General features: G+C 41.6%; 1 protein-coding gene across 2 annotated transcripts in view; it reads right to left on the bottom strand.

Moving 5' to 3' along the window:
- CtsF (Cathepsin F) overlaps nt 1-16,005 on the bottom strand; it is a 29,184-nt gene extending 13,179 nt beyond the window's left edge. Inside the window, exons 1-10 of one of the 2 annotated variants that reach the window (XM_050180587.3) lie at nt 15,631-16,005; nt 11,724-11,831; nt 10,530-10,610; nt 9,278-9,322; nt 7,655-7,760; nt 6,103-6,216; nt 5,459-5,613; nt 4,197-4,293; nt 2,598-2,678; nt 215-334 (exon numbers count right to left, since the gene is read on the bottom strand). In XM_050180587.3, the coding sequence (XP_050036544.1) occupies nt 215-334; nt 2,598-2,678; nt 4,197-4,293; nt 5,459-5,613; nt 6,103-6,216; nt 7,655-7,760; nt 9,278-9,322; nt 10,530-10,610; nt 11,724-11,831; nt 15,631-15,834 (1,111 nt within the window). In that variant the 5' untranslated portion in view covers nt 15,835-16,005. Of the gene's footprint in view, nt 1-214; nt 335-2,597; nt 2,679-4,196; nt 4,294-5,458; nt 5,614-6,102; nt 6,217-7,654; nt 7,761-9,277; nt 9,323-10,529; nt 10,611-11,723; nt 11,832-15,396; nt 15,421-15,630 lie in introns of those variants that run through there. The other variant, XM_055071906.2, reaches the window with a different exon arrangement.
- Nucleotides 16,006-16,717: the final 712 nt, after the last annotated feature.

Here is a 16,717-nt window from a genome sequence, read left to right as displayed (position 1 = left end):
TTCAACATTTTTCTGGTTTTACTGGAAATTGGCCCATTTGTTTGCATCTTTTTGAAGAAAGGTGCAAGCTTATGAATCCTGCAAGTTCATGCCTGGACATGTAACATCACTAGAGCAAGCAAGCAAGCAGGAAAGAAAGAAAGAAAGAAAGAAAGGATTAATTCTTTAGTTAATTAATTAATGAGAAGGTCACAAAAATTTACTGCATTCTCACCGGTTTCATTCTGAGGCAAGCCCACAAAGCTCTGCACATGGGCCTTGGTCTCAGTCTTGTTGAACTCGCATGTACCGTCTACACCTTGGTAAGGGTATTCAGACTCGGTCTCCAGGCCTCCTAAGAAAAATAAACGAAACAAGATTGCTTCAATCACAATTTGCATTCACCTCCATCAGATCAAATAAAAGGGCAAAAAAAAAGAAGAGAGAGGAGAAAAGGGATGCCATTGAGGCAGCCAAAGATTAAACTTCGGTGCCAAAGTTTCATGCCATCATTACTGGACGGAAACTGCAGCACTGCTGTCGTTCTACTACCACTGCAATTACAGGAGCACCTCTAAAACAAAATATCCTGCTTAACTAAGGACTACATTTGTCCCGGTTGAATTTCTATCTTCCGTATGCGCTATGAACAGCGAAGACGACTACAATGTCTTTGTCATACAGGCATCTAAATGTACATGCATTTTTCTGTGACTTGGCCTGGCTTCGTTAAGAAGGCATATTGTGGTCTCTCTCTCTCTCTCTTATTATTGTTCCAGACTTATCAACCAATAAATTTCAAAGATGCTCTAACTAAAGAAGTATTGAAACTTGGTGAAAGTTACTAAATATTGTTTTATTACTCAACATGTTGACTGCTTCTTTTAAAAATTCCCAGGCTTTGTTCTGCAGGAGTACTGTGAGCAAGCACAGTTATAGTCCCAGCTAAAACGATCTACACCACCGAGAAACAAAAATATTCTGGAAGTTTATTCCCAAGATATTCACAACACAGCAGCCTAAATTTCAGTTACTGTTATTCACAGGTTCTACAGACTGCATGATGGTACAGGGAGTAAGTTCGAATAATCAGGTGCCTTGGAAAATTAGGCCCTGAAAAAAAGAAAAACTGCATATGTATTCACTTTAGCTAAATTGGTCATAATTAAAGATGTGCCCTAACAAAATTCTTACTTTCTATATTGCTGGTGCTTTACTATTGTTACCAGTATTGAAGAAATGCTTAGGCGATTTCCACACAGATACTCGAAGCAACCTTGGAGGCTGTGTAAAATAGCTAGTTCTGTGGAGTTGCTTACAGACTGATTGAGAGCTGAAAGAATCTAGCATATCAGCCACTGCAGTGAGAACTGCTCTCAGAAATGTCATGCATGGCTGCTGCACATCAACACGTATTTTCCTGGCCATATACACAGTAAAGTGTAAATTGGACTATCAGTGGAAGCAAGGCACTGATGTACAGTTGAACCCGACTATATCGAACCAAGTTACATCGAATTATTCTATGTATCGAACAATTTCTGGACACGGTATAGGACTGCGCTGCCTCGGGTGAGCCGTCGACACTGCAAAAAATGATCCTGGCCCGCCCGCAGCGCTTGCTCAGACAGCCAATCAAAGGCTCTTGTGCCCTCATCGCGCAAGATGGCAAAAGTGTGAGTTGTCTCGCTGCTTTTTCTGGTTCATTGTGTGTGTGCCTTGTGGGTCTTCTCCCACAGTGTTGCCGTGATGAAGTGGCAAAATTCGCCTTTTGTCGTGAAGCTTGAAATCATAAATTGGGTCGAACGCGGCAAGAAGTTGGATGCCCCCGCAGCATGCAAGATTCCAAGGAGCACTCTCAGCACGATCTTGAAGAATAGGGGGGAGATTAGGGCTAAAGCGGCCAAACACGTGACCCGGTGTCTGTGGCGCCCGACATGTACTACGTACGGCTGTGTATGAGTGGTTCATCCAAAACTGCTTCAGCCATGCCGGCTTCCGCGTGCTCGGTGATGACTGTAAATTCTGATGAATGCAATGAAGCCGTTGCCAGTGTTGCCGAAGTTTGGAGCGAGCTGTCAGAATTTCCGGAAGCTGTTGACGAATCAACGGTGGACGAGTTTGCGAGTGAAAATGATGGTGTCGCGACCACGGGAAAGCCCGAAAACGAAGACTACATTGCCGACATCACACCGAGCACAAGTGAAAGTGGGCACACTGAGGAAAGCAACGACGGTCCTTTGTCCACATCCTCCGAAGTGACTGGCGCGCCCGCACTAGTCCAGTGCTTCTGTGTGAATGTGGAAGGTTGCAGCCTCAGCTGCTCCAACTCCTTAGACAATGTGGAAAAGTGCATGCGTCGCAGGCAGCGAAATTGCCCAAGCAGAAGAAAATGCAGGACTATTTCACGCGAAACTAAGCTAGTTTCATCAACAAAGTGATATTGTAAATGATATGTGCTTTTATGACATCCAATTACTTAGCAGGCTTATGTCAAATTATGCTCTATGTTGAACTGATAGGCATCTTTTTGAGAGTTCAATATAGCCGGGTTCGACTGTAGTGCATATCAATACTTTTTTTTCTTAAATGCAAAAGTGTTGCAGCAATAATCATACCCATTTCAATAACGGCCTTCAGAGCTTGACCCATGTAGCCACCTTTGCATCCATTGTCTCCATGATCACAGTCAACAAGTTCTGCGACGAAACAAACAACAATATAAGCAAGAAAGATACAATCATGAGATGACAGCAGTATGATGGAATTGGCAAGTTCGGTGTTCGAAATGCTGCAAAAAAAATGGCGCAAAATGATGACACCGTATCAGAGAAAGAGAGTGCACAAAAACAAGATATTCATTCATCGGTCTGCAACTTGTGACACACACACATAATTTTCTAACAACAAACAATATACCTCTAGCTTTAACCCATTACGGTCATGTGTTGGGCTGCTGCCAACATTGAAAAATGCTGCATCTGGTCAGATGTCGGGAAGCACTCGACAAGCCTGTGCACTTGTTTGTCCTTTGTTCTTCTCACAGTACCTTACAGCAGAAGTCCTTCAAGTATCGAAAATTTGAATTTTTCTGCAGTGCTCATGCACCCACTTCATCTCTATGCACTTCGCCGAGCTGCAGCTGTTGGAACAAACGCATGGCCGCTTACAATAAACACTCGCAAATTAACGCTTCTGAACTCGGAAGCATATTTACAAGGGCCGATTTGGAAGTATAAAGGGTCTCCTGCATGCGCGTGAAAAGCTTCAAGCAGGAATATTTAGCCATTTGCTCGTGGCAACATTTCTCAAGTTTATTTTGCTGTTCAAAGGAGGGCTTTGCAGGCTTCAATGGGAGCTTCGAAATTTCCTATGGACACTGCCAAAGCAACCACAACTTTCAATATTTCTTCAGCACGTTCCTTTTAAGTGACTCTGTGATGTTTTCTTTCAATGCATGGGCCTATATTAATTCACAAACGGGCAATGTTTTATTCCACAGCAAGCAATGAGAACCTCAATCAGCAAAACTTTGATCATGTCCTAAGGATTGCCCCTGAAGTTCCTGCCACATGAAATTTTCACTGCCTCTGGTAATTTCCCACTCTGCGTCTAATTGCTCTGCTTTCTTCCAATGTTGCCCAAGCAGTGTCCTCGACATGTTCGATATCCCCCCTCATGCTGGACAATTTCGAATTGTCCTGTAAGGACAATTCAAAATTGATTAGTCAACATGCAAACACTTGCAAATACAAATAGCTGCAACATCTGTTTTCACGGTGCTAAGGAACAGTAAGTGCATCAAAGCTACATTACTTTCTGTCAAAAACATTGATTTTTTCAACCCGCCTTCGGCAGATTTTGAAGCGAGAATTGCAGCTCACAATAAATTGAGAATTCATAAGAAATGAGAAATAATGAGACTAATTACAATGCATGCTTTCGTTCCACAAATTTGACCAGAAAGCTTCCAAAAGCAGCCGTATGTTGAGGTATTATGTTACCTATGATTTTGATTGGTTCCTTTAGATAACTAAGTAATTTCCCTCAGGCCCACCTGAGGTCGAACTAAGAGAAGTCAACTGCATCTCATTAACCACGCACACACATGCACATACAATTAACAAACCATGTCAAAGTGGGACACAAATAAATGGAGGCCCATTGAACTTCTTGAGGGGATGGCATGATTCAAAGGCCTGTGGGTAAAGCATTACCCTGTTCTGACAGTGAGAGCAGTTTGTTGCGCGACAGGAACCACTGGCCTTCCACGTTGCCTGTCACCGAGAACGCCCAGCAGGAGCCGCATGCGCCCTGGATGTAAATGAAAAAGAAAAATTGGCGATTTAATCCCAAGGATGGAGCACAGGAAGCGACAGCAAGGCTGAGTATTGAGCTTCTCAGATGGTGTTACAATACACAGAGGTGACACAGTGGCATGAAGCAGTATGCGAGCCGACTGCTGCTGGATTGATGGATGAATGTTAGGAGTGTCCCCTTTGAAACAGGGTGGTGATGTACGCCCCCATGCTCATCACCTTTACTTTTCTTCTGCGTCTGTTTTTGGTCTCTAAGACAAATGGTTTGCACTAACAAATCCTTGATCTTAAATAAATCAATTGTCCTAAGATCTGTTCTTGATGTTCCCTGCTTTTTGTCACCAATGCTCCAGTCGTCCTTTATTATTCTCCACCACGGATTCATTAAGCTTTCCTTTACTATCCCCAAGTCCTTTCACTTCGGGCAGGGTTACTACACCCTTATTGACGAGAGCACCCTGGCAGCTACCAGATGTCTCACAATGCTTGCTATGATGAGCTTATTCTGAAGCCATCTTGTGATGATACCAGCGATGAAGCTGGCACTGACGATAGCCTGTTTCATGGCTGTTTCCAATGCTATATTTAGGGACATTCAAAGACTGTTGATATTTGCATTTTATTCGGTTGTCAACACTTAGTTAGCGTCAAGACTCACAGAGATAGCTCTCAAGAACGACTTTTCTCTCTCTGGAGGTGGAGGGGGTTGAGGCTTGCTTTAGGAAAACATACTTGAATCGAAAATGTGCCCATCATGAACATTGTCGTGGCAGTAATTTTGATTCTCTAAGTTCAAAGGGACACGGATGTGGAATAAAGAAAATTTATTTTTGCTGAAAATTTCATTGAACTGTTATTTCTTATTTGACGAATTAGGTGCTAACGGAATAGCGCGAGTATACGTACTGTTCTTTTAAATAACCATCAGTAGGCTGCCATTCACAACTTCAAAGTGCCTGCAAAATTTCCCCTGTGCTTTCCCTCGCTTTGTTGTCAGCTTTATATGGCTGCAATTAACAAAAAAAATGAACCCCTCAGTTTACTGTATCCTTCTCACACAAACCCATTTCTAAATTTCTGAAGACTTCTGGGTCTCCTGTGATCGTTGTTCGTGCACACACCTAAAGAGTTACGTACTAAATCAACTTCACCGTGTTTACCTGGTTCTTCACTTCAGTCACAGCTCCCTTGGTTCTCCAGTCGAAAAGGTCTGGTAGCGGTTCGTTCACGGGTCCAACTTTGATCGGCTTGACCTCTTCTTTGTGCTCAGCGAGATCCTTCTTCAAGCCAAGGTAGTGGCGCTCAAACTCACTCGCTGCGGTACAAATGTCTCACATTCAGAACTTCTGCTTGCAAATGCAGTGGAAGCTGCATTTGCAATGTGCAACACTGCAGTCCACGGTTAAAGGGAACACATTTAGTTTACAGTACATGCAAATTATGCCCTCTGGCAAATGTACATTCGTATGGTTTGCAGCGGGTGACTTGTGGGTGGTGGCACTGGCTTTCTTTTTTGTGTCTATGCAGTTTAATGACATAGCTTAAAATTTATAATGACAAGTTGACAATGGGTGTATTATAATACTTTCTACAGATGCATAAAAAAAAGCAAACTGAACAGCGACCATTTTGTTTTTCTTCTTTTTTTGCTAATAATCAGTTCTCTCTCACATTGCTACAAGGCAAACATGCGTAGGCACTGTCGGCCAATCCTTCAAAAGAAAGTGAACACAGAGAAAGATTTTACCATCGTAAAGATACAATGGCCAGGTACTAAAAGGGTGAAAAATATCAGATGTCTTACGTGACAAGTCAGAGAACTCCGTGAGGCCATAATGTGCAGTCCCCTCTTCGAGTCTGTTGAAAAGTGCAATTCTCTTCAAGTTGTTCTTGAAAATCATGAACCGAGCTTCTTGCTCTGGGGACAAAAAGAAAAGAAGCACGGCTTGAGATACAGTCAGTTGTTCAAAGACACTCAGCATCACTGTCATCAAAAGCCTAACTTGTCTCCATTCTAGGCCGAAGGTCTCTCCCAAAGATCTCCAGTTACCTCTGTCTTGCTTCAGCTGACTTCACCCCATGCCTGCGACGTTTCTAATTTCCTCACACCACCTACCCTCTGCTGCTTTCGACTGAGTTTCCCTTCCCAAATAGCACCAATACCAAGTAAAGCAAGTACCTCTGAACAGACCACTGTTTATCTATTCTTCACATTACACAACTGGTCCAGTTCCATTTCTCCCCAATATGCACTACCCCATTTGCTCTCTAATTCAAACCACTGTCCACCTGTCTCTTAACGTTAGACCTATTATTTTTTTCGTTCCACAGCTTGCTACGTGGTTCTTAGGTTGTTTTCTTTCTGTCTTTTTTTTTTTTTTTTTCAAGTTTCTGCCGCATATATCAGTACCAGTCGCATGCACTGACTGCGCACTTTTCTATTCAAGAATAGCAGTAAGTTGCTGATACACCTGCCATGTGTGTTACAACCCATTTTTATTTTTATGTAAATTTCACAATTTCATTCACTATTATATACTGTTTTTTCTTCAGCTTCTTGAAATATCCAATGCTTTTTTGTGCTTGCTGTTACACACCAATTAACATGACAGTGATTGACCACATTGCATATCACAGCTAAGCAGTACCTCCAGCAAAATAAATGAACTGGGTCATCTTAAAACTGATAAGGCAGTTTCAAAGCACCCAGCAGCAACCAGCGCCTGTCACGACTGTACTATCAGTTTGCTGAGCAGCTTTGAAATAACGTTTATACTAAAGGTGCACCGACATAATATTTTTTACTCAATTTTCTTGCGTTAACTGAAGCTTTTAAACCTCCAGTTCCTATAAAACATACTGGCAAGCCATGTGGTGCCCTAAATTATTTGATATAATGGCTTTGCTGCAGCCAGTTCTCGTTTCGTTTCCCAGGAGACTGCGTTTTGGCATCATGATGCAGAAGGTGGTCCCGCGAGAGCAGGACATCACGACATTGAGTACTCACTCCTGCTCCCTCGGTCGCCTCTATGCTACTGCTCTTCGCGAGGCCCGATGTAGCAGCCTTACAGATGACCAAGCAAGCTGGAGGAAGTGTCAAAACCTTACAATTTCCTGCTGGTGCTATGTGTCTACCTTCTGCTTCGTGAGGTCATGGCACAGTCACCTTCATGGAAACAAAACCAAAAGTGGTTGTAGAAAAGCTATCTTTTTTTAATTATTTAGGGCATTCTAAAGCTTCCTAGTACTTTTTAAGTCGTTTCAATGTTTCAGGCCTTCATTTAATGCAAGAAATGAAGAGTCGAAAACATTTATATCAGCAATCCCTTAAAATGCGAAATCAAGTTACTCCCAACCTTCTTTGTCCTTGTATGTTTTGTTGTACGTGCGGGCGAAGACACTGAAGAGGGACCTTTCTTGCGACAGCTTCAGGTGTTTCGACAGGTAGGCAAAAGTTAGGTCCTGGAGAAAAAGCAAACAACCATATTCGTAGGTGCCTGCCTAATCATGCACAATCGTATTCTACCCATGTAAATTCAAATGCTAAGGAGCACACAAATGTTTGTTTGAAATATCAGAAATGAACTATCTGAAGTTGAACGTGATATAGTTTAAAAACAGTGTTATACGAGTACATAATTATATAGACAGATACACACTCTTCTGTGCTCATAAAACAGATTTAAAACCACAACAACAGGTATATGAATGGATCTACAAACTGGTCGCATTTCTATATGCGGCACCATCTCATAGTGGCAGCAAAGTATAAATTAGTCAATCCTTGTTTTAATGAACACAGATATAACAAATTACCTAGTATAAAGTAAGTCTAAAATGCTTCTCAATGATATCAGCAAATACCAAAATAATGAAAGTATTTTCGCGTCAAATGTGACATTGTTATAACAAGCTTTGACTGTATCCTTTGATAATTAGTCGTGTATACTGACTTCCTTCCAGTCGAGTCATTTTGACCACATTACACTGCCATCAGAAGCATGAGAGCTTTAAGTTAACCTAAGGCCTTGTTTGAATTATACTGTCCCAAATTGCACTGGGCAAATCAAAATTTTTAGCTTTGCATGAATTAAACAGATTACTGAATTACGTACACATTTTAATTACCACAAATTAACCAAACAAAGTCTTTGAGAAGACAATTCTTGACTGCTGCGTCTTTCACCAATTTATTTTGAGGATATGAGTTTCTGCAAGCTTCAGTTGGAAAAGCAAGGGGGAGCAGATGTGATGAAACAATGTACAGTAATACACAGATGCCCACTTGTCTTTGGAGTAATCTGTTTTCTAAACTATTGCGTGCTAGCCACATATTTAAATATCCACAATCTTTTGCAGTGTAAGCAATACAAATCTGCAACCTATCAACGTTTCATACTTGAAGATAACTTATTTCAGCAGAAGGACTCGTGCAATTGTAGAAGACATAACCTTTTATGGTTGCTATGGATATCAATAAGAGCAGCAACATGATTTTTTACAACTTAACACAAAATACAATAAGGTAATCACAAAATGTACTAAAACTTAGCGAAAAACTTTAAAAGTTGTTTTGTTAGTTGAGATGTTGGCCGTTTATTGAAAAATCTGCAGACTTCGTTCCATAGGGATGCTGTGCCATTATGCTGTATAATGTAGTAAGGATTACCTGTGCCCCAGACAACAGAGACATTCATGAAGTGTTTCATAAAATTTTCGCATAATGGCAGCAAAAAATTTCAGTTGCCGTTATACATTGGTTTGGTGTGATAAGATGGCACTGCTTGGTCCAAAAAATCAGGCTTTGAAAAATCAGTGGGTGACTGTATATGTACTCTCTCAAAATCAGTTCTGACCTAAGCTATATGCAAATGAAGAATCATAAATTTAGTAGCGTCAATATGACAACCACAACCAAGCTCCAGAAACAGGGTATTTTATGATAAACTTGTAACAGTTGGCAGCAATTCAATACGCACCTTGGGATCTACAACACCCGATATCCTTGTGACGATCGACATAGCCTGAAGTGGAAAGCAGTAAATTTTTACTTCGTCGGAGAAAATGCAGGTCAATAGGCAACGCCTTCACTTACAAAGTACCAATTACAGCGCAGGAACCGACTTACTTGTGACAAGCATTACTCACAGGTGCAAGCACTAGAACTTGGAATTTCACTTGATTATTTACGTATGCCCTATCCACCAGTGCCAATCAAGCATTACAACAGCGGAGGCAGCAGTTGCTCAAACAATAAAATGAACACACTACAGTGGTAAATACAGAACACTCTGCGGCCCAAGGAAGTAAATAAATAGAACAGAAAAATAATACAGAGCAATAGCAATGTATGTTTTCAGTGTAAAATGTTGGGCAGCTTAAGAACTTGAATAAATGACAACAGCATTGCGCAGCAATACAAGGATGCTATTCCAACGCAGACAGCAGTCATATGTATATGATGGAGATACATCAGCCACATCAAGAGCAATGAAAGCAAAAGAAATTTTAAGAGCTACTCCAAAAGCTTCATTTATCACGTGCACCAAAAGCTAAAGAAGGCAGTCAAATGCATTCAGAGGAATTTAGTAAAAGCTGCTTGAGCAGCAGCACTGGTTATAATAAAAAGAGGTAAGGTAATAGGACTTGTTCCCTCCTACGGACAGTGCTTTTGTTGATAGATGAAAAGGATTCTAGTGTGGGAATCATACTTTTAAAACACAACAATAACGGTGACACTTTTTGTAATCTCACACATGTTATTCGTGATAAATGCGTAAAGCTTCCTAAAATGCCAATTCTTCAAAGATAACGAGGAGGCAAGATACTACGGATATAGCAGAATCTTCATTAACTTGTTCCTGGTTTATATGTTCCCAGTGGAGAACAGTGAAAATGCCCAATTCAGATGGTAATTTGCACATATTGGGTCTTTTCAGACATGTTTTTTTTGCATTTGCTTTTTCGAAATCCGTCAACGACGTTTCACTGTCATAGACGCATGGCCTGGAGTGACTGCCAGCTTAGTGAGGTCTAGGAAATCACAATGCCGAGTTTGGAAAAATTGAGTCAAATAATGAAAACCTGAATCATACTGGTATTATATACAAATATAGATACAGATAAGAGCTGCATAACCAAATATGTGGCTATAAAATTTCAGAAGAAAGGAAAGCATGATGCAAGTAAAAAAAGAAAAGAAAACGGCCCGGCAAAGAAAAGTATGCATACTGCTTCGCATGTGAATGAGTTGACATTCCGGTAGTTCTCCCATGCTCTGCTGTAGATTTCAGCTTCACAGATCTTCACTGGCTGCAGAAAAACAATGGCAGTTGAGTATATGCAAGTGAAAAACAGGATTGATTGATTGATTGATTGATTGATTGATTGATTGATTGATTGATTGATTGATTGATTGATTGATTGATTGATTGATTGATTGATTGATTGATTGATTGATTGATTGATTGATTGATTGATTGATTGATTGATTGATTGATTGATTGATTGATTGATTGATTGATTGATTGATTGATTGATTGATTGCATTTACCATGCCAAAGTAAAACATGGGTTTTGAGATGTGCCACAGAGAGATGTATCTATTATAATTTAAGCTGCCTGAGGTTCTTTTCTATACAAACAAAGCCCAGTACACTTATGGTCTTGCATTCCACTTGGATTGGAACCATGAATTAAACATGCAGCGCTTCTATAAATAAGACACTGTGGTATGTAGAAGAAAGAAATGCCAGGAAAAATACAGGAAGCAGAAGAAAAGGAATCCTCAAATTCATAGTTTAACACATTGAGGAATTAAAGAGTACAACAGATAGATAACGTGATTTTTTGGGGTATCTATAGTCCCTTCATGAAGAAAGAGAAAATAGGCTGATGCACTTGTGTAGAAAATACTGCACCAAGTACTTGCAATCCGTGACACTATTCAGTTGCACAGGCAAACCAGTATAAAAGAATATGATGATGCTCCAATGTCAATAAAATCAAAAGTGAATCACAGACATACACATAAATACATAATATACACAGCATACACAAAGGATGCAAGTGTGATGCTTTATATTATTATAGTGAGGAAATCAAATGTAACCTTTGTTTTGGTTAGAGCAAGGAATAATAACTATACTGGGAATTTAAGTAAGATCCTGGGTCAAGCTATATATAAAGCTATGGTAAAATTATAGCTCCTAAAAATGCATTCAGGGATGTTAAAAACTGATTACCCTGACGGGTGTGAGTGATGGCTTATGACGGGTGAGTGATGGCCGGCTTATGCATTTTACAAGCTGTCATTGCAGTACGTACATGAAATGGGCCTCCATGCTTTCATATTACATTTCGTATTATGCCCCAAGGCAACCCACGTGCAAGAAAAATCCAGCAAAAGGCCATGTTACACCTCACCTTCCCTTTTTTTGCAGTGCAAAGCTCCCTGGTGTAGTTTCCTTTCGACACCTTACAAACTGATTCCGTCATCTTCATCTTGAGCCTGATGATGACTCCCGAGACAACCTGTGGACGACGAAAAAGAAAGAAGGGGAAATGCATTTGACCATGTTAGTTGCAATAATTATTTACGCTATAGAGCGACACTTCAACAGAAAAGTTTTAAATTAGATTATGGGGTTTAGCATCCCAGAGCAACACACAAGCTTAGTGGAGGGAGGGGGGCTACAAATTTATTTAAGCCACCCGGGTTTCTTAAGGAAGCACTGAAATCTAAGTGGCACTGTTTGCAGGCCATGACAAACCAATAACTAGCCAAACAAATAGTTAGACTTTGCCATCGATGTGTCATGTCCAGATAACTAGTAGGTGAGTGGCAACGAAGTGTGCGAAATGCTTGCGTATGCACACTGAAGTAAGCGCCCATCTTTGGGGGGAAAAAAGATAAACTGGTTGTATTCTTTAAGTTTCTGTGTCTATAGTGCTATAAAGCCCATAGCGCTATAGCTCTAAAGAGATGTGTTTTTATAATAGAGCTGCAGTATTAGTACAGATGTATCCAGCAGTACTGGAAGATGTGGATTGGCGGGGCAGTGCTGTCATTTGGCATTCACAACGCCATGTAATAAGACGCAAACCTTCCACACAAAACTTGTCACAAGATTAATCCATCTTGCAAGTTTGGCATGCTGTGAGGCCTCAGTCAGCAAGGCCAGGCCTTCCCCGCATCAGCCTCAACGTGGTTTGCACCAACTACATTAAACAGAAACTTTGGTTATTAGACTTGCCAGCATGCTTACTGTGCGATGATTCTGAGGGACTCGCAGCACTTTTTACGTGAGCGCAGCCAATGGTTGTCAGACAGACAATCTCTGAACGCGGTGTGGCATTTGTATCACAACTTGGGCTTCAATCTGCGGGAGATTCTTGGCTAACGAAGAAAGAAACTTTGCTTGCAGATTGCCCGCAACAAGAGCACTTCCGATATTTTTGAAAACTGCAGGTCTTAATGTATCTTTATGAACAGTTCGAGTGTGTGTTGTACATGCCTACGGATGCATGTGCTGTTTGTGCGACCACTCTGTATACCGATAATTATCCCCCTGCAGCTGGAGTGCCATGCCAGGCTATCAGCCAAGTAAGCATGCCCAGCATTTCATCAAGCACAACATCTCTCTCAGTGTCCTTGGCAACACCTCGTGTCACTTTTCAACATACTGTTCTATTAAATTCGACAAATTGTTGAATAAAGCTGCTATTTGTCTTATTATTACTGTCATCACCATAAAGAAGAAACGGAACAAAGAACTGAAAAAAGAATTCCAACTGAAAGTAAGTTAATAAAAGAAAAGGGAAAAGCTGCCCTTGCATATGGCTGTAGTTGATGTATTTATGCACATGCTGGGTGTGGTGTGTTATGATGCCACTGCACTATTCGATATGCACGAGTGAAGAAAAAGAAATGGAACCGTAGCTCATGCAAAAAAAAAAAAACTCTTGTGGAAAGGAATGCGCACGTGCTTAATCCAGAAACCAGCAACAACAACAAAAAAAAGTGGGGGCTAAGAGAGAAAACTAAAATAATAAGAACTGGCAAGAGAACAAGCCTGCGACACACGAAAGCAGGAAGCTCTCGGGTGTGGCATCGCTCCAGTAAATCAACCAGACGGGCAGGAAATATCTGGCGTCTCCACCTCATGAGAGCCCATACTGGAATGATGAGATACAGGGTGCCACCCTTCGTGTACTACACCCAAAACATGTCTCACTTTCACAGGCATGTAAATTTTGACTGGGTTGTGTGACGCACACCCAGAGCTGTTTGGCATATACATGTGCATTTGTAGATGTGGCAACTGCTATTGCTTGTTTTGTTGCTTAACAGTGTTCTTAACATCCAAGCACTTCAGAAGAGAAAAAAATGGAACTACCGTAGAAGAACAGAGAAAAGAGGACAGCACAGGAAAGGCACTGATCTTCACTTGCAATTTTACTGCACTGAAAACTACACCCCCACATGGAATTCACATGGAAACATACTCAAATGCTCAAAAACATGCTCCCTGCTTATTTCTTTTCTCCCTTGGGACGCTAAAAAGACCTCGGATGCCTAAGTTCCAACTAAAAACAGCTTTCTGCATTAAGTATGGCTCTCCAGACTTCCGAGTTGCCGTGAACACATAGCATGACGACAGCAAACTTTTTTTACTAGTCCAAGCAACTTCAATCCTCCATAGAGATCCGAATTATAAGCATCATGTAGAAACATGTATTTATTCTGCTTACTATCGGCGAGGAGAAATTATAAGTATGGTGGGAGGCAGAGAACTGGTCATTTGGTTTGAGTTGGTTCGGTTTCTATGATGGCACATACCCACTACGGGGGATTGGTCATAAGCTGATAACTTCAGTTTCTTTGGTTAACAAATGCCTGGCAAGATGAGCTGATCTCTGCTCACCAGCTTATCATCCTCCACCATTCTCATAGCCTTGTCATCACAGACAACCAGTGCTTTACAAACCAATCATAGTTTATCTCATTCAAGTCACACTATTATGCCTCAAAAAGAGGAATGGAAAACGAGGTGGCAAATCAAAAAGCACAAACATATGCGATTACAGTTCAACAAAGGCTTCTTCAAGATTGAAATAATGAACAAATATATATATATCAAGCGTTGTGGGAGGGATAATGTGCGCAGTAACTGCAATCAGAAAGCTGCACAAAGCGCACTGATGCCAGCGCGAGTTATTTCCGGCATAGCCACTGCACCGAGCTCTGCAGTGGCTTTCAACATCACGCGTGCCTCTCGAGTCAGTTATCATGAAGGCCCTGTCTATCAACTTGTAGCTGAGAGATACCTGGATCATGCCACTGCAGTTAAAGCAAACATGCGCTGCACCGTTTACAAATAAGACAGAGCTCTGTTTTTTTCATATGAACAATGTACAACCAAGGAATTCAGACAATATTTGTGTGACCAACTATATATGTGTTAACTTTTCGGGGTAAGGCATTTCTTCTTTTTATGTTATGATGGGTTACCGAATATATGTGAAGAGCATGCATGCATGTGCTATATATATATATATATATATATATATATATATATATATATATATATATATAGCACATGCTGTGTGTGTGTGTGTTGTAATGTTATATGGCACTCACTCCCTATTGGCGTTCGGAAGTCACGTGACAAACTGCCGGTAAAAACTGCCTGCAGATGTGCCTGAGAGCCTGCAGGTGTTCCCTAACCTAACCTAACCTTCCGATTGAGCCAATAGGGGCTGAGCGCCTGGAGAAATTCGATTCAGAAATTTTCCTGGCTGCCAGGAGAAAAGACAATGCCATGTTATATCTCATAACGCACGTTAAGGATGTTCTAAATAACGTGCATAACTATTCTTACGGGGATTAATTGTAACGGAATTCGAGTATTAATTAGAATCCGTCACAAATGTCACAAAAGAACGCGTGCGCGCATCAGGCTCGCTGACGTTCAAGTTCACTAAATTAACGTAGCGAATACGCGCAGTACTTGCGCTTTTTTTTTAATTTTGGTTGCATACATGCGAGCATTCAACGCGTGTCGTATGTAAGAGCTGGTAAAGCTCCAAACCGCACCGAAAGCTTTCTTTACAGAGCAAGTTTTTCACCAGCGTTGCTCGTTCAGCGATGACTGCGCCTTTTTCTTTGTCGTCTCGTCCTCCACTTGACTGCAGTCCAAAAGGATTGCGCGATGCGCGAATCACGTGCAAGTGCGTGAGCAATCGCCATGCAGTCGGTCGCGCGATTGCGGACCAGCGCTGCTACCGCGCCGCGATTCCAGGCAATCAATCCAACAACTACGGCGCTTACCTGAGTTTCGGCTTCGAGGATTTCGACGACGGTGTCGTAGAATTCACGGCCATCCACCTGCGACGCCGCCACAAAGTGAGCCTCGTCAAGATAGTTTTCGAAGTCCTTCGGGTCGTGCTTCATCGGAGCTCCAACGAGAGCCGCGGAACTGAGCGCCAGTAGGGCGCATAGCGCGGCGACTGCTGCCGAAGTTATTAGCCTCATTGGGTTCAATTCGTTGTGTTACGATCTGCTTGATAGAAGAAAAGTAATCCGAAAAGCGCGCACGGACCTCTGCAACGAGCAGGGCGGTGATGAGGCTCGGTAAGCGCAGAGTTGACAGCAACAAAAACGCTCACTTTCGTTTTCGACTGTTTATGTTTCTGTCTACTCGCGCGCAGCGCCTCCTACCATGTGGATAACTCCCTACATCCGCTGCATGCGAGAGAGAGAACTGACAACTTTGCAAAGCACCGCTCCACTTCATGTTTGTCATGTTATACGGAAAAGCTTTCATGTAGGCGCAGCCGATATCCTGAAGGCAAAGCCTTCTTACCAGGGGAACCACAGTAACATTTGACGGCCTCGCACGGATTGCATGTCCTCTCGCTTTTTCTGCGGATTTTGCAAATGCTTTTCTCAACGAATAAAATTTGTGTCATAGACAGTGGATGGAACGGCATGTAACATACGTAATCAATGGTATGAATTGTGATTATAACTTGCAGTAAACTCTATGGTAATACCTAACACTTTAAACACAAAACGCAGCATATAAATGAGAAAAAATGCCTGAACACCCCGAGGAAGGAGCCCCTTGGAATGGTAGAAAATAATCCGACTTATATAGCGTCGAAAGGAAGGAAAAAGTGAATGTAAGAATAACTATGCGCTGCACCATGGCTGCTGACAGATGTCAAGTGGATGAAACTACGCGAAGGCATCATATCTTAATAAGCGCTGTCCAACTTCAATCGTATGCACCTAGTTTACGTGGCCTCCGAGATTGCTACATTCCGTTGTTGCACAATGCGTCATGCCTCAGTTCTCGAAGGCTGTGCTTTTGGCGAATGGAGATTTTCACAAGTCTTCTTTTAGAAAACCCGAA

Source organism: Dermacentor andersoni, chromosome 7 (genome assembly GCF_023375885.2).
Source record: "Dermacentor andersoni chromosome 7, qqDerAnde1_hic_scaffold, whole genome shotgun sequence".
NCBI classification, from domain to species: domain Eukaryota; kingdom Metazoa; phylum Arthropoda; class Arachnida; order Ixodida; family Ixodidae; genus Dermacentor; species Dermacentor andersoni.
Note: the sequence above shows the minus strand (reverse complement) of the source record. Positions and strands in the feature narration are given on the sequence as shown.